Source organism: Corythoichthys intestinalis, chromosome 4, assembly GCF_030265065.1.
Source record: "Corythoichthys intestinalis isolate RoL2023-P3 chromosome 4, ASM3026506v1, whole genome shotgun sequence".
Taxonomy (NCBI): domain Eukaryota; kingdom Metazoa; phylum Chordata; class Actinopteri; order Syngnathiformes; family Syngnathidae; genus Corythoichthys; species Corythoichthys intestinalis.
In genome coordinates, this window is record NC_080398.1 from 29,044,922 (window position 1) to 29,067,107 (window position 22,186).

General features: G+C 39.6%; 1 protein-coding gene across 2 annotated transcripts in view; it reads right to left on the reverse strand.

Moving 5' to 3' along the window:
• The window catches only part of LOC130915108 (protein shisa-7), a 28,042-nt gene extending 11,411 nt beyond the window's left edge, over positions 1-16,631 (reverse strand). The window contains exons 1-4 of one of the 2 annotated variants that reach the window (XM_057834848.1): positions 16,110-16,631; positions 15,136-15,262; positions 4,914-6,666; positions 315-469 (exon numbers count right to left, since the gene is read on the reverse strand). In XM_057834848.1, the coding sequence (XP_057690831.1) occupies positions 315-469; positions 4,914-5,596 (838 nt within the window). In that variant the 5' untranslated portion in view covers positions 5,597-6,666; positions 15,136-15,262; positions 16,110-16,631. The remainder of the gene's footprint in view (positions 1-314; positions 470-4,913; positions 6,667-15,135; positions 15,263-16,109) is intronic. The other variant, XM_057834847.1, reaches the window with a different exon arrangement.
• Between the last annotated feature and the right edge of the window lie 5,555 nt (positions 16,632-22,186).

Here is a 22,186-nt window from a genome sequence, read left to right on the forward strand (position 1 = left end):
CATGAATGGCAAATTACAATCTTAATTAATCATAGTGTTGCGAACATTTCTACACATGCACTGCTTTACAACATGTTTTTATAGCAGTAACGTGATGAAATTTTACTACAATAAACAACAAAAGGGCAATTGTGCACACATCGGAGTAAATAGTCGACAATTTACTACTCCTGTGAAAAAGGTCATGAAAACTACAACGCTACTGTTGTTGCAGAAGTTGTTAAAAAAAAACATGTATTCACACATTCCATCCACAAAACAATACACGCCGATAAAGTTGTGGGTTTGTGCTGCAAAAAGCTCTCGGCGCTCACATCTGTTGTCTTTGCTCGGCAGTCCTGGAGCGTAGAGGTTTTTCTGAGCTCGGCCCAGTGTCCCCTGACCGTCCGCCACCGTTAGAGCCACGCTGTTGTTCCTCTCGTCCTGCTGTACTGGAGCGGACTGGTGTCGCAGCATGTCCACTAAGGCCCTGAAACAAAGGGGAAAATGGTATGGGTACTTGCCTTCAGAAGTGATATCAACTCACTGGTTGCCATTCGCAGACAATCACAGCAGTGCTCGTCATCTTCTTTAACAAATAGACTGCCACTAAAACATTAGCATTCTCAGTTTTATTGAACTGGACAATTAACACCTCCTGGCAGGGATTACCAACATTTATTTTCTGGCGGTACAAATTATTTTTGCACTGCTTTACGCCAAAGCAAATTTGTTGTGTGGTACTTACTTGTGACGTAAAACATTTTGAGAAAAGCCAGTCTCGATCCGGTTCATTATTCCACTTTGGGCTCTTTTAGTTGGAATTTTGTGTAAGAACAAACACTCAGTTCGCTAATGTAGCGTAAGAGTGCAGCTGTAGGCTTTTACTAGGTGTACAAATGATCAATAATTCAATATTTTGGGCATAAATAAAGCCCAAAAGTCCAATTTCACTGAAGGCCAACAGAGGTGTGAGTAAATGCTGGTTATTTTCATGGAATCTGAAAAACAATTGTGAGGATTGAAGGCTTTGGAGCATTTCAAAAAGATAATACTTTGCATTATTTATGATATTAATATTTAACACTACACTTGATTCAACTGATATTTTTTCGTTGTGCATCCCTGGTGCATGTTTGAATGGAAATCATTTATTTATGATTTATGAATTTTTAAAAAAAAAAATCAAGGATTTTCTGCAGAAAAAAGTAGGAATAATAATAAAAATGATTATTTCCAGTTTGTCGTAGTAAGGTTATGCAAACATTTCTATAAAAATAAGCAAAAAATATTCATCCTTCTGCAAAACTGTAATCTGAAGTATTAAATCCATTCTTAAAAATGAGTTAAAATCTGGTGATTGTGAGGACCTTATTTATTTTTATTCATAATAATATGTTTTGTTTTCACTACAAACACCAGCAACAATTTTCAACACATTTTTAATCAATCACTTTCCACTATGGGTGTCAATCAATACCAACACAATTTATTGACATTACTTCACAATTCTTTTGTGCTTACTGTATAAGAAACTATAAATAACTTAAAATTTCCATTATTGCGGCTTCCCATACAGCGCAGTACATGAGCTAAGCGGCCCAGACGAGTGTGCGGCAGCCTCTCTCACTTTCCAGCTGATGACTAAGAAAATTATTGTGAGGCCAGAATGATGAATCTGGGCCATTCATTGAGTCCTGAAAACCTCATTTCTTCACATCATTCATTCACAGATATGTGGAATAACCATAGACGGCAAAAGCTCTCACATTCTGTACTAAGGTGGACGTAAACTGTTTAAAGAAAATATTACCCTGGGAAGGATTTGCCTGACTCACCAAAACACTGAATTAGCTCATGATAAGAAAAAAAAACACCTAAAATAACTAGGGCTGGGCGATCTGACCAAAAAGAAATGATGGCTATTGTTGTTTTTTTCCATATCTGTTGATCTCTATTCTTTTCACATTTTTTAATTGGTAGTTTTTATTCATTGGTGCCTATCTTTGTATACAAAATAAAATAAATAAGATTTATCCTGCAACGTCCTTAGCTCTGTTCTATCCTCACCTCTTAATTTTTTTATTTACTTTTATCCTGTTTTTATTCTAATTGTATGATTGTTTTGTTGTTATTTTGATTCCATCTTTCATGTGAAGCGTCTTTGTGTAGCTTGAAAAGCGCTCTAGAAATAAAATTTATTATTTATTATTACTATATTAGTGTATATTGTATATATTGAATATTACTAGCCGGCATTCCAAAAATGAAATCTATTCTAGTGTAGTTTTCCAAATGTGTAGTTAACTTTACAGTGAAGCACACCTGTAGCGCAAAAAACTGTAGAGGTGGAACATTTAATAGATTTATCGACAACTATTGTGATAACCGATTAATCGTTTATGACGTTCTTCACCTTAAAGGTGTCTAAACTCTTGAAATTATAACATATATGACTTCTCATTTGTAAGTATTATCAGATTTCTTCATTATATTTTTGTTAAGTCCAAGTACGACATGAAACATAATCTGCTTTTACTTTGGAAAACAACAATTCACAAATTTGCCAATTTTTGGACATCTTACCGTCTAAACTAGCTTCTTAATAAGGCTGCAAAAAATGATTAAATTGATTAATAAATTAATTGCCAATGAATTTGATTATTGATGCAGGTAAATTGTGAAGGTAATTGAAAGAAGTGACATTAATCCCATTAATCAATTAATTGTTTGCTTAATCGTCCGATTAATCAATGATGGAAATAATCGTAAGTTACAGCCCTATTTTACAGCTCCTAAAATTTATTCTGTAATGTTCACTTGTTCCTAATCCGATTACTCGATTATTCGAACTAAGTAGTTGATAGATTAATCGACTACTAAACTAATCGATAGCCGCAGCCCTCATAAACTGCTTGAAAAAAAATCTTCCATACTAGTCAGTTTGCATCTGTATATACATATGGTTGACTAAATAAGACACGGACGATCACAGAGATTGATCTGATTTTTTTGGTAACACTTTATCATAAGGGTCCCTTAATTAACATTAGTTAATGCATTATTACACAATAACTAATGTTTAAGTAACATTACAATAATTAAAATAACTGCTTATCTAACATTTATTAATATATTAATTAACATGAGTTAATGCATTAGCTAATGCATAACCAGACAGTAACTAATGGTTTGGTAAAATTAAAAATATTTATAGGCCTATATAGGGTTAGGGTTAGGGTTTTGGATTTAGGGTTAGGGTTTGTTAACTTACCATTTATAATTTCTTAGCTAAGGGACACATGTGCTACACTTTACAAAAAGGATTCAAAAAGCATTCAGTAATGGTTAATAAAGGTTGGGAAGGGCGGACTTAAGCAATTGTAATTTCTTAGTTAAGGGACACATGTGCTACATCTTCACGTTACAATAAGGGTCCAAAAAACATTCAGTGATGGTTAATTAAGGTTAAGTAATACTTATGAGGTACGTTCACGTGAAATAATACCATACTTAAGGTTAGGTTAGCAGCGCCCAGACTCACAGAACAATGTTTCTCATTTTAAAATAACATAATCACTTACTAGTACCAGTATACATTAATAACTATTTATTATTTCACTAATGTACATGTGAATTAATATTAAGTAATGTATTATATATATTATATATTATATATTATAACCTGGCCTTAAGTATGGTATTATTTCACATGAACGTACATCATAAGTATTACTTAACCTTAATTAAACATTACTGAATGTTTTTTGGACCCTTATTGTAAAGTGTAGCACATGTATCCCTTAACTGCGAAATTATAAATGCTTAGCCCTCCCCCCCTTAACCTTTATTAACCATTACGGAATGCTTTTTGTACCCTTATTGTAAAGTGGACTAAGTTAACTAAGAAATTATAAATGCTTAAGTTAACAAACCCTTACCCTATATAGGCCGATATACTGTATATATTTTTAATTTTACCAAACTATTAGTTACTGTCTGGTTATGCATTAACTAATGCATTAACTCATGTTAATTAATATATTAATAAATGTTAGATAAGCAATTGTATTAATTATTGTATTATTGTAATGTTACTTAAACATTAGTTATTGTCTTAAAATGCATTAACTCATGTTGATTAATATATTAATAAATGTTAGATAAGGGATTAAATGAATTATTGTCATGTTACTTAAACATGAGTTAGTGTCTAAAAATACATTAACTAATGTTAATTAAGGGACCCTTATTGTTAAGTGTTACCATTTTTTTTTTCTTAAACTCACCCAGCCCTAACTTTATCTGATTTTTTCGGATTAGAAGATTTCTTTTATCAACACATTTGCCATAAATAATAATTTGATGGCAAGGTTTCTTCTGCATTATCTTCACTTAACTGTTCTTGTTGGCATTTTTCTTCGGTTTTCTGCAAGTATGATGAATACTCCGTTGGATTCAGGTCAGGGGATTCATGATATTGAATTTCTCTGCTAGGAAAACTCTTTGGTTGCGTTCATAGAATGACATGGATGTTCAAAGCATACTGCAAATGTAAACAGTTTTTTGTTTTGTTTTGTTTTTTAGCTGGAAAGGGTCTGTTTTATGATGACCAAGTCATTTACCCGACCTGAATCCAAGTGAGTATGCATTTTTCTGGCTGAAGACAAAATTGAAGGGAAAATATTTACAGATTATCAACAGGGATAAAATCCAATCTCTGGCTCCAGACCAAACTCATTGGCTGCCATTGATTGTCCAAACTGTTTGAACATTCACTTCCAGTTCAAATGAATTTGATGTCTTTGGCCGTCAATAGTAGATAATGAATGAAAGAGAATGCCAGGCGACACTTTGATTGTCGGTGAATGGCAGCCAATGAGCTAAAAAGGGAAACTTTGACTTGTGGAGAAAAATGGCGGAAAACAACCGACCTGGGCATGTTGAGGTCCCTCTGGATGGCCTCTTGCTGGACTTTGTTGAAAACAACCTTGATGCCCACAGCCACGGCCACCATGAACACCACCACGCCTCCGATGACAAAGCCAGTGTTATGGCTCTGTTGCTTGAGGGGGTCGAATTCCGGATCGGGGTCTTCTATGATCAAAATAGCGGGGTCAGGCTTGGGCGTGGGCGAATCGTAGTTCTTGCAGCTGTTTTGATCTAGCTGCCGGTTACGATCGGGGCAGCAGAAGCGTAAGTGGCAAGTCCCGCAGCAGTAGATGTACGTATCTGAGGTGCAGTTGAACGAGTTGTCGAACTGACCCATCACGTCGTAATAACCCTGGCACGCGTCTATCCACATGTCGGTGAGGCGCGGAGGTGCCTGGGCCGCGCCGAGTGGTGGGGCCAGGGCCTCCGATGACGTCACGTTCTTGGGGAACATTTTTTGAGCCAAGGGCTTGGGGGGTGCCTCCAGGTCTCCATCTGGGGGATTTTCCTCAACCTTCTCAGGAACTGCGGGTCTGCTCCAAAGGACGGACAGTTTTGGATTGAGCTGCTGGACTGAGGGCTCGGGGGAAGGGGCGGAAGACAGGGCGACATATTCCCCAAAGGCGTATGGGGCGGCAAGGAAGAAAAGCAAGGCGAAGATTCGGAGCTTGGCGGCGGGCGTCATTTTTACATGACGGTGGGACGGCGTTTTTGTTGTTCAGATTTTAGCTCGCCAGCTGATTCCACTAATGAGGTGGAGAAGATTCACAATGTGAAAGCAGCTTCATTCAGATAAGCCGGCCAGATGAAATTCGGTAAAAAAAACAAAGGTCAGAAGCGAACACAATTTTTTTGTGTGAATACAACTAATGGTTTTGCCTCTACAGTGCATGAATTTTGTACAAATGCTTTTAGTCTCACTCTAGACTAAAGAGCAATTTAAGGTATGAGGCATTCTTTTACATTCCTATGCTTATCGCGGCACTTGAACAGCAATTTTTCTTTTCACGTATATTCAAATGTAAACGTTATAAACTGCTTTCTTCTGTGCGTGACGGCACATTCAAAAAGTAGGCACTCGTCGGAAATCTCATCACTCACTCACTGACTTAAGGGGAGCCCGAGGGAGACACCCCCCGCCGAACTAACTCATCTTCGGGCATATCTATAGATACACGCTGTACTTTTAGTTCTGGATTGGTGTATCCGCGCTGGCCTGGCACTGGCTGTAACTGTGATGGGGTGCTGGTTGGTGATAATGAGGAAGCTTTTAAGTGTGAGGAGAAGGAGGAGGATGCTACTGCTGGAAATTAGGAGTAAGCACAAACCGAGGAAATGGCTCCCCGCCTGCGAGAGACATTCGCAGCGACGACTTCTGCCGTTCTTCCGCGCTCGCCTCCCAAATTGCTAGCGCCATTTAAAACGGGGTGACTAATTAAACGTGTGATGAATGGCGTCTCCGCATGTGAAAAATAAAAATTCCAGAAAATCAAAAGGGAGAAAAATTAGCCCTTATTTGTCACTGGTGGGAGGGGTTAAAGAATAGTACTTTTGTGGGGAAGTATGTAAATGTGGGAAAGTGATTGTGTGCTGGCAGATCCGTCACCCGCTGGAGAAAATATAATGATATGTAATTATGAAAGATGCGTGGCAGAGAATGGAGGCTCCTGCAGTTTTTGAGGGGGTGTTTGGGAAAGGGGGAGATGGGGCCAAAAATGACTTGAGGGACCTCTTGTATGCAGGACGGGGGGTCCGCTGGAATACAGGAAAAAAGAGATGAAGTGATTAGCAGCAAGGTAAATAGTGAGTATGTTTTATATTCACCCATATTAAAAGTCAGCCATGACTCAGTTCAATTAAAGGTCTGCCAACTTAACACGCTTTTACATTTCACGTTAAGCAATGAAAAAAAATACAAAGCAAATTTAATTTTTCGTCCAGTTTGTTGCTAAAACATTTCAGGTACCGTAATTTCTGGACTATAAGGCGCACCTGACTATAAGCCGCCAGCCACCATATTTGACATGAAAACGGCATTGTTCATAGATAAGCCGCACTGGACTATAAGCCGCAGTTGTCCTCATTGTATTATGGGATATTTACACCAAAAGATATTAACTGGTAACACTTCATTTGACAATGGCACCATAAGACTGTCATGAGACCAAATGAACCACCATTAAGCTTTGAACCAATTGGCTGCAAAGCCTTATTGTCACTAAAAGCTACAGTTGGCCATCACTGCTTCCTTGGGGTAGACAGTCAACCTCTACTGCCACCTGCTCTCAACACTGTTGTCATCCAACATTCCTCCTAGCATGCATGGCGGTGCTACAATGTAAATAACAGTCATGTTCTGTGCTAATGATTTCTTCAGTTACTGTTCCAGTTGTTTCATTGATTGCTAGTTATGGTATTTGGTAACATTTTCTTGGATAGTGGTGCCATAATACTGTCATAAGACAGTCATAATTATTACATGACACTGTCATAAGCATTAATGAATGCTTATAATAGATGTGAATTAGTGTCATCCAGCAAATTATCTCACTTTTGAATGGACGTAAAAGATATGAGCTGGACATAAATGGATTTAGTGACATAATATGCCACATGACACATATTGACATCTGTCATAAGCATTCAGTAATGCCCATGATAGTGATATGTCATAATTATGATGTTCTTATGACAGTCTTATGATGCCGCTGTCAAATAAAGTGTTACCTATTAACCCAAATAAATCAACAAATAAGCCACACTGGACTACAAGCCGCAGGATTCAAAATGAGGGGAAAAAGTAGCGGCTTATAGTCCGAAAATTAGAGTATTTGAAATTCTTTTAACAAAATGGCTTGTCAAAAACATTACAATCAATGTTTTGAGTTTGCATCGACTTGATTGGATCTTTGCTAACTGGTCGATGTATTGATCCAGATCGATGTATCATTTTCATGATGATACGATATAGATTATCTGCACAACGATGTGATATTTGCTGATATTACAAAGTCTGCCACGATTCAATTTAATACAAGGGCTTGCGATCGATTTATCGTTAGAACTCTACAGAACTGGTTGCCAGAACTTTACCATTGTAAAATACAGGTTTATATGGTACAGTGTTTTTTTTCTCAAATTGAAAATGTGGTAGAAAAATGAGATTTTTGTAATTTTTTTAATACTGTGATCAGGGCCGGCCCAGCTTATACGCAGACTATGCGGCTGCTTAGGGCCCCTGACCACTAGGGGGCCCATATAGGGGGCAATCTGGCAATTGTTAATTTGTATTCTATTTTGTTTACTACAGTTTGCTTTATTTGACTTTTGTGAGTTTTGATACTTGATTACAAGCTTTAAAAAATAAAAGTTCTTTCTTTCCTCTTTTAGAAAAAGGTTTGGCGTTATCTACTGTAAGTACTGACAATCATTTGGGGTGAGAAGTTTGAAGAGTGCAGTGCAACAAAATCCGATTAATGTTCAAAATATGGACATATAGGTTGGATTGCATGTATGGGTTTCACAGTACACTGTGACGAAATGGTGGGCCAAAAATATGGGTCGCTTGGCATTTGTTTTGCTTAGGGCCCCCAAATGGCCTGGGCCGGCCCTGACTGTGATACATTTTTAACCAGTCTTAATGGTGGTGGTGCTGAATACTGTGCGATAAAGACCAGTTGGAGCAAGTGCAGTGCAAAAGATTAAGAAAACCTTACTGCCTGGAGAATTAAAAATGAGTGTTCGCCAGCTGTATCGACTTGTTTATTGACTCAGCAGTCAGCGCGTTTGACAGCTATGGTGATGACACGGCAAGGAAGCACAGTGATGTCACCACCACCATTACCACCACTTGTTTAACCAGTTTTTTATAAACTGTGTACACTGTCAAAAAACTTAAAATCTCCCCCCTCTCCAACCTCGCTTTGATTGATATTGTCATCGTGACAGTTGAACATGCTGACTGCTGAGCCAACAGTCCGCTCTATCTTTAACTGCTGATATGTGATTTTAAGTTCTCAGGAATAGCTTTTCTTAACCTTACACACACAAAGAACATCCCAGGCAGTTCTTCCGTTGCTCGATAGTCAGCACCCTCGACTGCCAAGATGGCGGCGTAAATTCAAATCTTAGTTGGAAAGGGGGTGTATGAGAGATGGAGCATATTGATACTATCAAGCTTGGTTGTATATGGATCACAAAAATAATATCTTTTCGACCATGATTTTCAGTTGAAACATTTTCCGTGAAATTTACGGTTACTATAGCAACACAACTTTATTTATTGCTTTTCATTGTTTTTTTTTACGTTAATATTCTGGCAACTAGAGCTGCCAATAGTTCGCCGTAACTTTAAAGGAAACCCCGGACATAAAGATTTGTAGGCTTTAATAAGCCACAACTGTTGTCTTCTACTAAAATATGTTACTAGAAACACATTAAAATATTGTCATTGATTTAAAAATCTATATTATTTAGTACATGTTTTGACCTAGGGAGGGCGCCATGTTTTAAGCACGCAATGAATGTTTGGGGTGATGACGTAGTCGTAGATTGTCAATGTCACTCGACGAATATTACCAGGTTACTGCAATTCCTTCTACGGGGCGAGATGTCCAACACATGCGCTTATGGGTTAAAAGCGGCAAGTACTTACTATTTGTGTTTTTATTGAGTCTTTCATAACCTTTTTATTGCCTCAAAATAATTTTTGCATGTGTTTCCCTCTCTTACTTTTAAGCTTTGTATTGTGGTAGCTTTAAGGCAGATTGTTGACTTGTTGACCACATTAGTCACATAGCATATTTAAACCACCTTTATTTGATATTAGTATGTTTAAGTATTTTCTTAAGGCATCTTTATTATGTTCTGTCTGTATGCATCTAAACAAAACAAGCTGAAAGCTCACGGTAATACTTTGGGTGTCTAATTCGCCTCTTTTAGACTCATCGTGTCTCTTCCCGTCTCTCCTGTTCACTTTGCTTTTGCTGCTCGTTTTGTGAAATATCGTCAGTGCTATCATGCTCATGAATGTTCCTCTCGGGTTCAAACTGAAAGGGTTGAACAGATGACATGTTTATGTCGCTAGTCATACTCTGGAAGCCCGGCAGCGTAACCATGTGACCGCCCTGCGACGTCAACAACATTGGTGACCTTCTAGTTAAGCTAATTTTACAAATTGTATGAAACATCAAGAGGGGTTTCAATATCAAATTATTTTAACTCATAATAACGTTTATCTTTTAAGAGCTACTGTAATTTTTGGACTATAAGACGCACCTGACTATAAGCCGCCACACACAAAATTTGACATGGAAATGGCATTTGTTCATAGATAAGCCATAATGGATATTTACACCAAAGGATTTTAACTGGTAAAACTTTATTTGACAACGGCATCATATGATTGTCTAAGACCAAATGAAACACCATGAAGCGTTCCACCAATTGGCTGCAAAGCTTCATTGCTTCAAAAAGCTTTATTTGGCCATCACTGCTGCCTTGGGGAAGACAATCAACCTCTGCTGCCATTTTTCTGTCAGCACTGTTGTCATTCAACATACCTCCTAGCATGCATTGCAGCACTACAGATGTACATATTGCTAGCTATGGTATTTGTTAACACTTTATTTGACAGTGGTGCCATAAAACTGTCATAAGACCATCATAATTATGACATGAAACTGCCACGAGCATTAATGAAGGCTTACGACAGATGTCATTTTGTGTCATCCGGCCCATGATCTCACTTTTGAATGGATGTAAAAGATCCGAGCTGGACATAAACAGAGTTAGTGACATAATTTGCCGGATGATACTTAATGAAATCTGTCATAAGCATTGATTAATGCCCATGATAGTGTCATGTCATAATTATGACGGTCTTATGGCAGTCCTATGATGCCCCAGTCAAAAACAGTGCTACCTATTAACGCAAATAAATCAACAAATAAGCCACAGGATTCAAAATGAGGGGGAAAAAAGTAGTGCTTTATTGTCCGAAAATTACAGTCTTTCTATCTGTGGATCCCTTAAAAGCTTGTGTTTTTTCATTACTTTTGGTCAAGTCTATCTGAACATTTTTCTCCCAACTCATTGGCTGGCATTGACGGCGATAGACTAGGTGAAACAAAAGTGGTTGCGCGACGTCTGTAAACGGGGGTTTTCAGGGTAAAACGGACAAATTGAAAATAGTTCGGGGGCTTAATGCGCGATGAATCTGCTAGGGCAGCATATAGACATATTGTTCTATCAAACACAACAGTTGTTTTGGCTGAAAGACCAAATGTGAAGTAATTTCATAAAATGGCAAATAGGGTCACAATTAAAGTAAATAAACATTGTCCAACAAATAAAGCATGAAAAAATAATTTATATGTTGTATATTTGACAAAATAATCACGTTTCCGAAGTTCGAGCCTGAAAGGGGACGAACCCTGAAGTCATACGTCACACCGAGAACAGCGATGGCAGCGCTCCATACGGCCGCCATACAAAGCCCTTCAAACAATGATTCAAACAGCGATATAAGCGATAGATCGAGCGCAAGTGAGGAGATTCTAGTTTTTGAAGAGTTGGAGGAAGAAGAGGAGTTTGGAATTTTATGTTGGACCGTACATGCATTAGCCAGACGCTAATCAGGATGCAAACAATGTGCCCAAACTACCTGCCATGGAATGGAGACAAGACCCATTGAGATTACAAGATTGGTAAGATATAGGCTGTTATTATTTTTATGATTTGAAGCATGTCAGGTAAATAGACCACCTACCATTGCCTGGGATAAAAGAAAATTTTGACGAATCCCCGATCATGTTGTGGAATGAACAGTAGAAGCTAGCGACGTTAGCTTTTATTTACGTGACATGTTTCGGCGAACACTTCCGCCTTCGGACCCTCCGACCAAGACAGAGGTGTTCGCCGAAACACGTCAGGTTAATAAACCACCTACTATTGCCTGGGATAAAAGAAAAGTTTTGATGAATTTATAAGTGTAGACAAAATGAACTCAATACAACTATGATCAGGGATTGCCATTAGCATTCGGCTAATGTTGCTAGCTTCTACTGTTCATTCCACAACACAATCGGGGTTTTGCCTCGAGTTACCTTTCGGCTAACGTCGCTACCTTCTACTGTTCATTCCACAACAGTTGGCAGCTCTGCTTTGACAAAGTCATCAGTCATCTATCCAAAAATCACACTTTACCTTTTTGCAAATCCTTAAACATAAGAAGACCGGTTGAGGAAGCAGGCATCTTTGAAGTGTTTGTAGCAGAGAACACTACTCAATGATAGCGTGAAATTCATTCGCTTCGTGTGAACAAAAGATGTCCATTTACGTTCCCTGCTATCCTTTGGCCACTCATACAACTTCTCTTTAGATTGAGAAAAATACATCGCCACACACCTCCGTGGCATCTTACCAGGAAGCAATGCAACAATACTGTTCTATGGCGGACTTCCCTCGCAGTTCTCTGTGTGACGTAATTTCCGAAGATTGTCGAAGAAAAGCATTTTCGTTGTCAAGGGCGTTGCTATGGTTCAAACAAAGAATCTGGAAGGGTTGCATTAAAAAAATTACGAAAATATGCTTATAATTGTTTAGCCATTGATATTACAGATGTCCCGATCCAGGTTTTTGCACTTCCGATCCGATACCGATATTGTTTTGCAAATCCGATCCAATACCGATACTGGCCGATACCGATACCGGCCTATCTGAGCATGTGTTAAAGTTATTTAGCCTCCTTACTTAGTTGCCAGACTCATGTTGAAAAGAGTTTTAGTATTCTTGATAACAACTAGCCAGCTGAATTAGGTGAGTTTGAATAACACACAACGGTTCGTAACAAGAAACTGACCTGTTTATTCAGTGACAAACACGAAACATTATAAATAACAAACAGAAATGGCATAGTCAGTCAGTAAAACGTGCAAATAATATTGTAAACTGTCTTAAAAAAAAGCAAAACACACAAACAACCTCAGTGGAAAATCCCACAAACCTCCCCAAGCTATTAGATGCTTTTAATGTTTCGTGCATTAGTTACAATAATTTTATAAAAAGCCTCTCAGGTTTAAATAAACAACTATTTCAGTATCAAGTTAACATTTTAAAACAGTAAATAAAATACTAAAGTTCCCATTCTGTATCAGCAGCTTCAAACTACATTCAATTCATTTAATTTTGCGAATCAGCTGTTAAAGTTATTAAAATTGTTCCCGTTATTCCATAACTTCCCTTCTGTCTACTTTCGACATGTGAAAATTTTAAAACTGTTTTGAAGATAGATTCAAGTCAAGATTTTGCCGATTTAGGAGTATTTTAGATAAAAAGTTAATTAGGTTCGCTTGGAAGGTTCACAACAGCCTACTAGGGAAGTCTCCTGCTTTAAGATGGCGGCCGTTTACTAACGCATCTAGTTTTTCATACTTCAATGTTGCTAACGCCGTCGAGTCTGTCATTTTGCATCTAATTCTATATACATATGATATCTATTATCTACAGTAAAACAATGTTGACGTAGTTTGTAGCGGCTGTCAGCAGCGGTCAGGTATTCTTGTGTTTTTTATCCAGCAGCATGAGTTGAGCTAAAGCCGTGAGTTGAGCATTGGCATTACCCGGGTCTATGACAAGCATGACGTTTACTCTCGGGACGCAATGCGGTCCGTTTCTCATTGTGTCCTAAAGACCGCGCTGTATATTAATTCCACTTTACTCGACATATTTCAATAATCGGAATTTGGATGTTTGTGAATCGTTCTCGAATCTTCCACGGCCGAACCGCTCAAGGATGTAATGACGGCTCGGCATGTTGTACCGTGGTTCAAAGTGTTGGATGGTGCGTCTTTACTCACGAGAGATAATGGCTCGTCTTCCAGAATGAATTCTTCGGCAATGACTCTTGTTATTCCCTGGGCTTTGGGACAGTCGAGTGCCAGCAAAAGTTTCTGCCAGTGTAGTTTCTTTTTGTCTTCGGTTTTCTTAACATACTCCTTATATTGTTTGTGGTGGTATTTCGCTAAATACTTGATTAGGTCGGTTGTATTAAAATTTCTTACAGATTTACCACCACGCTTGACTTTATTGTGGCATATGTTGCCCTCTGCCTCTTCGTCTTTGTTGTCCTTTAAGGCAGGGGTGGCCAATTAATTCCACAAAGGGCCGCAGTGGGTGCGTGTTTTTGTTCATACCCATAATGAGGACAGCCTTTCACCAATCTGGTTTCTTACAAGTGCAATCAGTTCATTGCAGTCAGGTGCTCCTTGTTTCCACTGAAACCTCATTGGTTATACTGTGTGTGCTGAAACAGTTGGAATAAAGACCAGGACCCACTGCGGCCCTCGAGGACCGGTTTGCCCACCCCTGCTTTAAGGTGAAATGATCCCACACAGCTGACATTTTTACCGATAAAGTCTCTCGGTAAATTGGGAGATGGTAATGTAGTGTGTTGAAGGTGTGCTGTAAAATGCGGACCGGATTTTAGGGAAACCGAAGCAGAAACTGGAATGGATTATGTAAATCGCTGCACTGGAAAACCCGGACCAGAGTTTAAAAAAAAAAAAACTGGATCGGAAGTCTGGATCGGAATTTTTCCGTGTCGGCCGATCCGATACCGATGCGCATTTTTTTGCCTGTATCGGCGTCCGATCCGATCCAAATATCGTATCGGGACATCTCTAATTGATATTATTCAAAAACATGGTTGGCCAACCTTACTTCACATTTGGTCTTTAAAATACAGCAGTTTCTTTTAAAAAGGAATGCAAGAGCAGAAACTGCTTTTTCAGTCTTGTCTGTGTTTTCCGCCGTATATATTTGTATTCACATAACTGAAACAAACTTTGCAGAGCAAAGAGAAAATCTTCAGCGACAGCAAAAAAAAATGTCAAGAAAATCGATCGAAGGCCTTGAATCGAGGCAGATTTTTCAGTATTGACAAATATCGTATTGATATCATATCGTCACGAAATTGATCATTTATTCTCCTCGCAAATAGAGGTAAACGAAAGGATTTAAAACCTCACAAAGAGAGGCGAGCAGGAAGATATAGGAGCAGAGACGACCACGAGTGGGAGGGCGGCGTGTGGGTGGGTGGCTACACAACCAAGTCCTTTTCTCCCAGCACTTAGCAGTACATCACCAACATTAGGACACATGTATACATGGTCCAATAATGGTCAACATGTTGGTGCGTCAAAGTGAAAGACCATTACTGCACACCTCTTTTCAGTCCGCCTTTCCTCTCTCGCTCTCCTTCGTCTTTCTTTCAGCCTTTCTCTCGCTTTCTCTCAGATTCCGTGCGTGGGTTGAGGCAGCTAACTCTCTCAGAATAGCACTGCAGCGCTGTCTGTGTGAGGGGAAGGGGATACAAGAAGCAATTGACGACGATGGATGTCAAATTCATTTCGACGAAATGAATGAGATATCACATTGAGTGCTATTGACGGGAATAGACGTCAAATTTGTTCAATTTAGCAACTAAAAAACTGAGGCAATGCAGCAAGAGGGGAGGGGGGCGATGGTGTGCAAGTGAATGGTACACATTGACAAGTGTGAACATGCATAGTGAAGAGCTTCCACTGGGAGGACAATTAAAAACAACAACAAAACAACCCAAAAAAAGGTGGAAAAAATCCACTAAATTCCTCACCGAGTAAGCCACACCCACCGCGCGTTACTTTTCATTGCAACAGGTGTTAGTCAGAAAACCATCAAATACATGGGAAAAATACACCATGGACACAAGGGGGTGTTAAAAATACGACATGTTCAATTTAAAAAATGCTCAGTGGCGTGTTTTTGGGAAACGATTTCAGGTTTTTTTTCCCGCTGCGCAATGAGTGACATCGATTTTAATCTGACATGTTCATTACTTGCAACTTGTAACGGGGAAATGGACATGACTTGCACGTACTGTGCGGATGCTGCTGCTGTGGGTGCGTGGGTGGATTCGAGCCGGTTTGTCTGCTTCACGAGTGCTTTTTAGTAGTATTATTCGCATTATATGAGAGGATGTTTGTGCAAATCAAGGTTGTTATAATAATAATAATAAATAAGCGCATGATGGATTTTGGAAAACTGGACGTGTTTGCAAAAAATATGGGTTAAAGATGACGAAATGGGGGGGGGGGGGGGCATGCACTGAGATGATTATTATGATAATCGTTAGGAAAAAAGTGTTGATCGTGTCTTACCTGTGCTCTGCTGTGTTAGGTTTGTCTCTCACTTCGACTGCCAGCCTGTTGTTATTGATTGTGAGAACCCGGATTCAGGATTTGGAGCGAAACCACCTGTTTTTTTTCTCTTTTCTTTAAAAAAAATAAATAAATTAAACTGAACCACTGTCGCAGGTCTCCATCGTCCTCGCTCCTGCTAAATCCACGCGCACGCACGACATATAGAGGAGGGGGGGTGGCTTAGCAACGGGGAGGGTGGGTCAGCACCACCAGACGAGATGTTCTGAGATGTTCTCACACATGTCAGGGTTCAGCTGGAACATTCCCCACCAAAGACGACGGAAAGCGCAGCGGGTTTTTCAATACAACTTTTGTAGAAATGCACAATCCTGATTGGACCCTCTGATGAGACCCTCAACTCTGCTCGGAGCTGATTAGGCGCCTTCTCATCATCACTCAAAGTGCGAGGCTGAGGCAGACCCAGAAGCAGAAGCGGAAAAGAAGTTTAATTGAAGCCGGTATGAGCGCGATCAGCCTCCGGTGAATGTGCGAGAAAGGGGGGGAGGCGAAAGAGAGGAAGAAGAGGAGAAGGGGAGGGGGAGAGGAGACATAGAGACATGGTTGCCAAGGCAACAGTGTCATTATGTTGGTGGCAATTATGAAAGCGATGAAACCAAAGGAGGGAGGGAAGGGGGAGAGGATTGGTGCAAAAAAAAAAAATGCGTGAATACACTAGTCACTTGCATCCAATTTACTCATTGGCTGCCAATGACGAGGATAGACGTCCAATCCATTTGATGTGAGAGGCGAATAATTTCTTCCAGCCTCTCCCAGTGCAAATGGATTGGACGTCTATCCACGTCAATGGTACTGAAACATAATCCAAACATAATTTACTTCTTTCGTCCATCCATTTTTTTTTCTTTGACGTGGGTGAGCTGGAAAATGTCCCGGCTGACTTCCGGCAAGATGCGGGGTACACCCGGGACGGGTCGCCAGCCAATCGCAAGGCTGTGAAAATCACATCAATGTGTCATCATGTCAGTGTTTTATTAGATATTGCCTCTGCGTTGCATTGTTGTCGTCAATTTTTGGTACTTTGTATACTGTACAAGTTAGGTTATCACAATACATGATGTACTTTTAGTATTTGGTTGTTAAGATGAAGGTTTTTTTTTTTTTTTTTTGAACATATGAAATTGGCATAGAAACAATGGTTCTGGAAAATTAGACTCAGCCAATCCATTAATAACATCGAAAAGATAAGAATGGATTCTACTGTAAAATGGTCATCCCAGAACTGGACGATATGTTGGTTTCAAAATTCTTGAAAAATAAGCTTTCACTTTCCTGATTTTCCTCTTCATATTCATCAATAATAGATAGTAAAACGCCAATGGCTTGATTAGCTCATCTTACAGATCAACGGTGACATTTTTATGACATGATTTGCTTTGGTTTTTGTTTTTTTTCTTCGTATTTGCAATAGTTAGTATCATCCAAGGGCGTAGGTTTGCATAGGGACAGTAGGGACATAACACTAGCAACTTTGCAGGATGCTGAAATTGTCCCCACCAACTTTTAAGCAACCTTATTTGCATTATATAATGACTTCAGGTATATAGGATATGTTGTAAGGATAGAATTGACCCTAACATTATTAAGTGAATTAAAGTACTTTCATTATGTTCAGACCTACATTGACCCCCTTTCACTTGCTGAATGTTTTCCCCTCAATCGCACGTTTGATTGGCTGATGACTTGACCCCCCCCTCCCCCACACACACACACACACACATTCACAGCCCCGACAGAAATACATGCTGCCTCCTCTGCACCCTTTGATGACGACGGATATTAGAATTTTTTTTCCGCCAGCAGCAGCCACAGTAAGTAATGTAAAAAGACGTCAATGTTGTGGAGGTGGGGAACACACCACTAATTTTGCTACTGAAAGTCTGACCTGCATCAGAGTAAGCATAACACTAATCTATATGAATTTCTCGAACTCTAGGAGGAAGCTGCTTTCCTGTATGTTTTCTAATGTTAATGTTCATTAAACTGTGAGAAATGTAGTGAACCAAGGTTTTCCTCCTTCTCCCCAGTTTTTATTTTATTTATGTGGTCTTTAAGGAGCCCAAAGGAGCTTTCATTTTTTGGTTGAGTTTGGCTGTGCTTGTGGACAAAAGCAGTAGTGTTTTACTTGAAGGAAGGCTCCATTTTTTGTGAGGGTTATCGTCCCTACCAATATTGAGAGCAAACCTACACCCTTGTATAATCATAGTAACAGGGTTGCAAATCTCTATAATATTAGCTTTTCTCAAGAGAACAAGCTAGCATTTTAGCTGGATGTTAATGCTGCTAAAGAGGACAACCCCGTTTATGTAAATATCAATAATTGTAATTACCACATACACTGCTGGCCAAAAGTATTGGCACCCCTGCAATTCTGTCAGATAATGCTCAATTTCTCCCAGAAAATGATTGCAATTACAAATGCTTTGGTAGTAATATCTTCTTTCTTGCTTGCAATGAAAAAACACAAAACAGAATGGGAAAAAAATATATATCATTATCATTTTAGACAAAACTCCGAAAATGGGCTGGATAAAAGTATTGGCACCATCAGCCTAATACTTGGTAGCACAACCTTTAGACAAAATAACTGCTAAAAAACAGTTCTGGTATTCATCAGTGAGTTTGTTACAATGCTCTGCTGGAATTTTAAGCCATTCTTCTTCGGCCAACTGCTCCAGGTCTCTGAGATCTGAAGGGTGCCTTCTCCAAACTGCCATTTTCAGATCTCTCCACAGGTGTTCTATGGGATTCAGGTCTGGACTCATTGCTGGCCTCTTTAGAAGTCTCCAGTGCTTTCTCTCAAAACATTTTGTAGTGCTTTTTGAAGTGTGTTTTGGGTCATTGTCATGCTGAAAGACTCATGACCCCTGAGGGAGACCCAGCTTTCTCACACTGGGCCCTACATTATGCTGCAAAATTTGTTGGTAGTCTTCGGACTTCATAATGCCATGCACACGGTCAGGCAGTCCAGTGCCAGAGGCAGCAAAGCAACCCCAAGACATCAGGGAACCGCCGCCATGTTTGACTATGGGGACTGTGTTTTTTTCTTTGAAGGCCTCGTTTTTTTCCCTTGTAAACTTAACATTGGTGCCTTTTCCCAAAAAGCTCTACTTTTGTCTCATCTGACCAGAGAACATTCTTCCAGAATGTTTTTGGCTTTCTCAGGTAAGTTTTGGCATACTCCAGCCTGGCTTTTTTTATGTCTCTGGGTCAGAAGTGGGCTCTTTCTGGGTATCCTACCATAGATTTCGTTGAAATCTCTCATCAATTCTTCTTTTCCGTCCACATATAGAGGAGGTTAGCCACAGTGCCATGGGCTTTACACTTATTGATGGCACTGCGCACAATAGACACAGAAACATTCAGGTCTTTGGAGATGGCCTTGAGATCGCCCATGCTTCCTCACAATTTTGCTTCTCAAGTCCTCAGACAGTTCTTTTCTCTTCTTTCTTTTCTCCATGCTCAATGTGGTACACACAAGGACACAGGACAGAGGTTGAGTCAACTTTAATCCATTTTAACTGGCTGCAAGTGTGATTTAGTTGTTGCCACCACCAGTAGCAGGTGCTGTTAATTACACAAATTAGAGAAGCATCACATGATTTTTTAAATGGTGCCAATACTTTTGTCCGGCCCATTTTTGGAGTTTTGTGTAAAATGATAATGATTTAATTATTTTTTTTCCCTTTCTCTTTTTGTCTTTTGTTTTTTTCATTGGAAGAAAAATAAATAAAGATATTGCTACCAAAGCATTTGTTATTGCAATCATTTTCATGGAGAAATTAAGCATTATCTGACAGAATTGCAGGGGTGCCAATACTTTTGGCCAGCAGTGTATTATTAAAGTAAGGGTCCTCCATTTGTGGAATGAGCCAAAGGTTTCTTGTCATTTTAGGGGAGGGATGATGAGATGGAAAGAGGGAGGGATAGAACAAAAAAGAGAAATATTTTATTATTACCTCCGCCACTTGTTCAAACCTATGGAGGCGGAGGTTATGTATACTGTTCTATATGTCTGTTTCCCTGTTTGTCTGTATGTTTGCTTGTTTTTAAGATAACTCTAAATCGAATAAAGGGAATATTATCAAGCTTGCAGAATAAGTTTGTAACATGAAATGGAAGTGGTGATCAAATTTTGGGGTCATGAGGTTAAATGTTACAGGTCTAAATTGAATTTGTATTTAAAATAATTTGAGAATGAATACAGGGATTATGATCAAGATTGCAGGATATGCTTGTAAAATGAAACGGAAGTAGCGATCAAATCTTGGGGTCTTAGAGTCAAAGGTCACAGGGCTCAATTGAATTTGTTTATATATAGGATAACCTGAGAATGAATAACGGTTTTATCAATCTTGCAGGATACGTTTGTAATATGAAACCGAAGAGGTGATTAGATTTTGGGTCATGGGGTCAAAGGTCGCTGAGTTTTTTTTATGTATGTTTGTGTTGAAGATAACTCAACAACGAATAAAGGGGCTATTATGAAACTTGCAGAATACAGTACGTTTGGAAGGACAAAGAGTTTGTAATATGAGGTCTGCTCTTTTAGGGTGCTCCTCTAGTTACAGTGGGGAAAATAAGTATTTAGTCAACCACTAATTGTGCAAGTTCTCCCACTCGAAAATATTAGAGAGGCCTGTAATTGTCAACATGGGTAAACCTTAACCATGAGAGACAGAATGTGGAAAAAAAACAGAAAATAACATTTTTTTATTTTTAAAGAATTTATTTGCAAATCATGGTGGAAAATAAGTATTTGGTCTATACCAAAAGTTCATCTCAATACTTTGTTATGTACCGATTGTTGGCAATAACGGAGGCCAAACGTTTTCTGTAACTCTTCACAAGCTTTTCACACACTGTTGCTGGTATTTTGGCCCTTTCCTCCATGTAGATCTCCTCTAGAGCAGTGATGTTTTGGGGCTGTCGTTGGGCAACAAAGACTTTCAACTCCCTCCACAGATTTTCTAAGGGGTTGAGATCTGGAGACTTGCTGATGGAAGGAGATTTTTACTCAAAATCTCTCGATACATGGCCCCATTCATTCTTTCCTTTACACAGATCAGTCGTCCTGGTCCCTTTGCAGAAAAACAGCCCCAAAGCATACCCTTATGCTTCACAGTGGGTATGGTGTTCTTCGGATGCAATTCAGTATTCTTTCTCCTCCAAACACGAGAACCTGTGTTTCTACCAAAAAGTTCTATTTTGGTTTCATCTGACCATAAAATATTCTCCCAGTCCTCTTCTGGATCATCCAAATGCTCTCTAGCGAACCGCAGACGGGCCTGGACGTTGAAGGAAATAGTTACTTTTCTCTTAGACGCCATATAACTCTTTGCATTAGTCTAACACATTTATTATGGTAAAGCATTTAGCCATAGCTTAAAGAAACAGGCCCATGCCCTTAGGCACAGTAAAGTGAAGGAGCCTATCGCCTGATAGGCGAAGAAAAGCGTCATCAGCACTCCGGTAGGGATCAGGGCGCTCCTGCCCTACCAACAACTTGATAGCAAAGGCGCCTAGGACGTCAAGGCCTGCGTCGGTCGCTGTGGCAACCACGTCCCACCGCCTTCAACCCGGCCCACTCCAACACAAGCGTTAAAAAAACTGAACACTGAGATAACAATTTGTCGCTCCTCGGAGACATTCCTATGTAGCCGTTGTGTTACCGACCCTGGATCCAGCATTGTTCCCCCGTCGTCTGTTTTGCCTTGTTTTTGACTATTGTGAACGAAAAAATTGTCAACCTGCTATCGGTGAGCCTTCTTCAAACTTTTTGGAACTTAGAGTCAGTGCAAAGGGTTACACAGGAACGCGCAGAGTTTTGCTTCCTCCCAGTTTGTCTCGCGGGGGCGTCGAGCAGCGGAGCACCATTTCCGTTCGGCTTTGGCCGGGAGGACTGAATTCCTTTAACGTGTAATTTCTTCAGCAGGGGGACACGTCTGGCAGTGCAGGATTTGAGTCCCTGGCGGCGCATTGTGTTACTGATAGTAGCCTTTGTTACTATGGTCCCA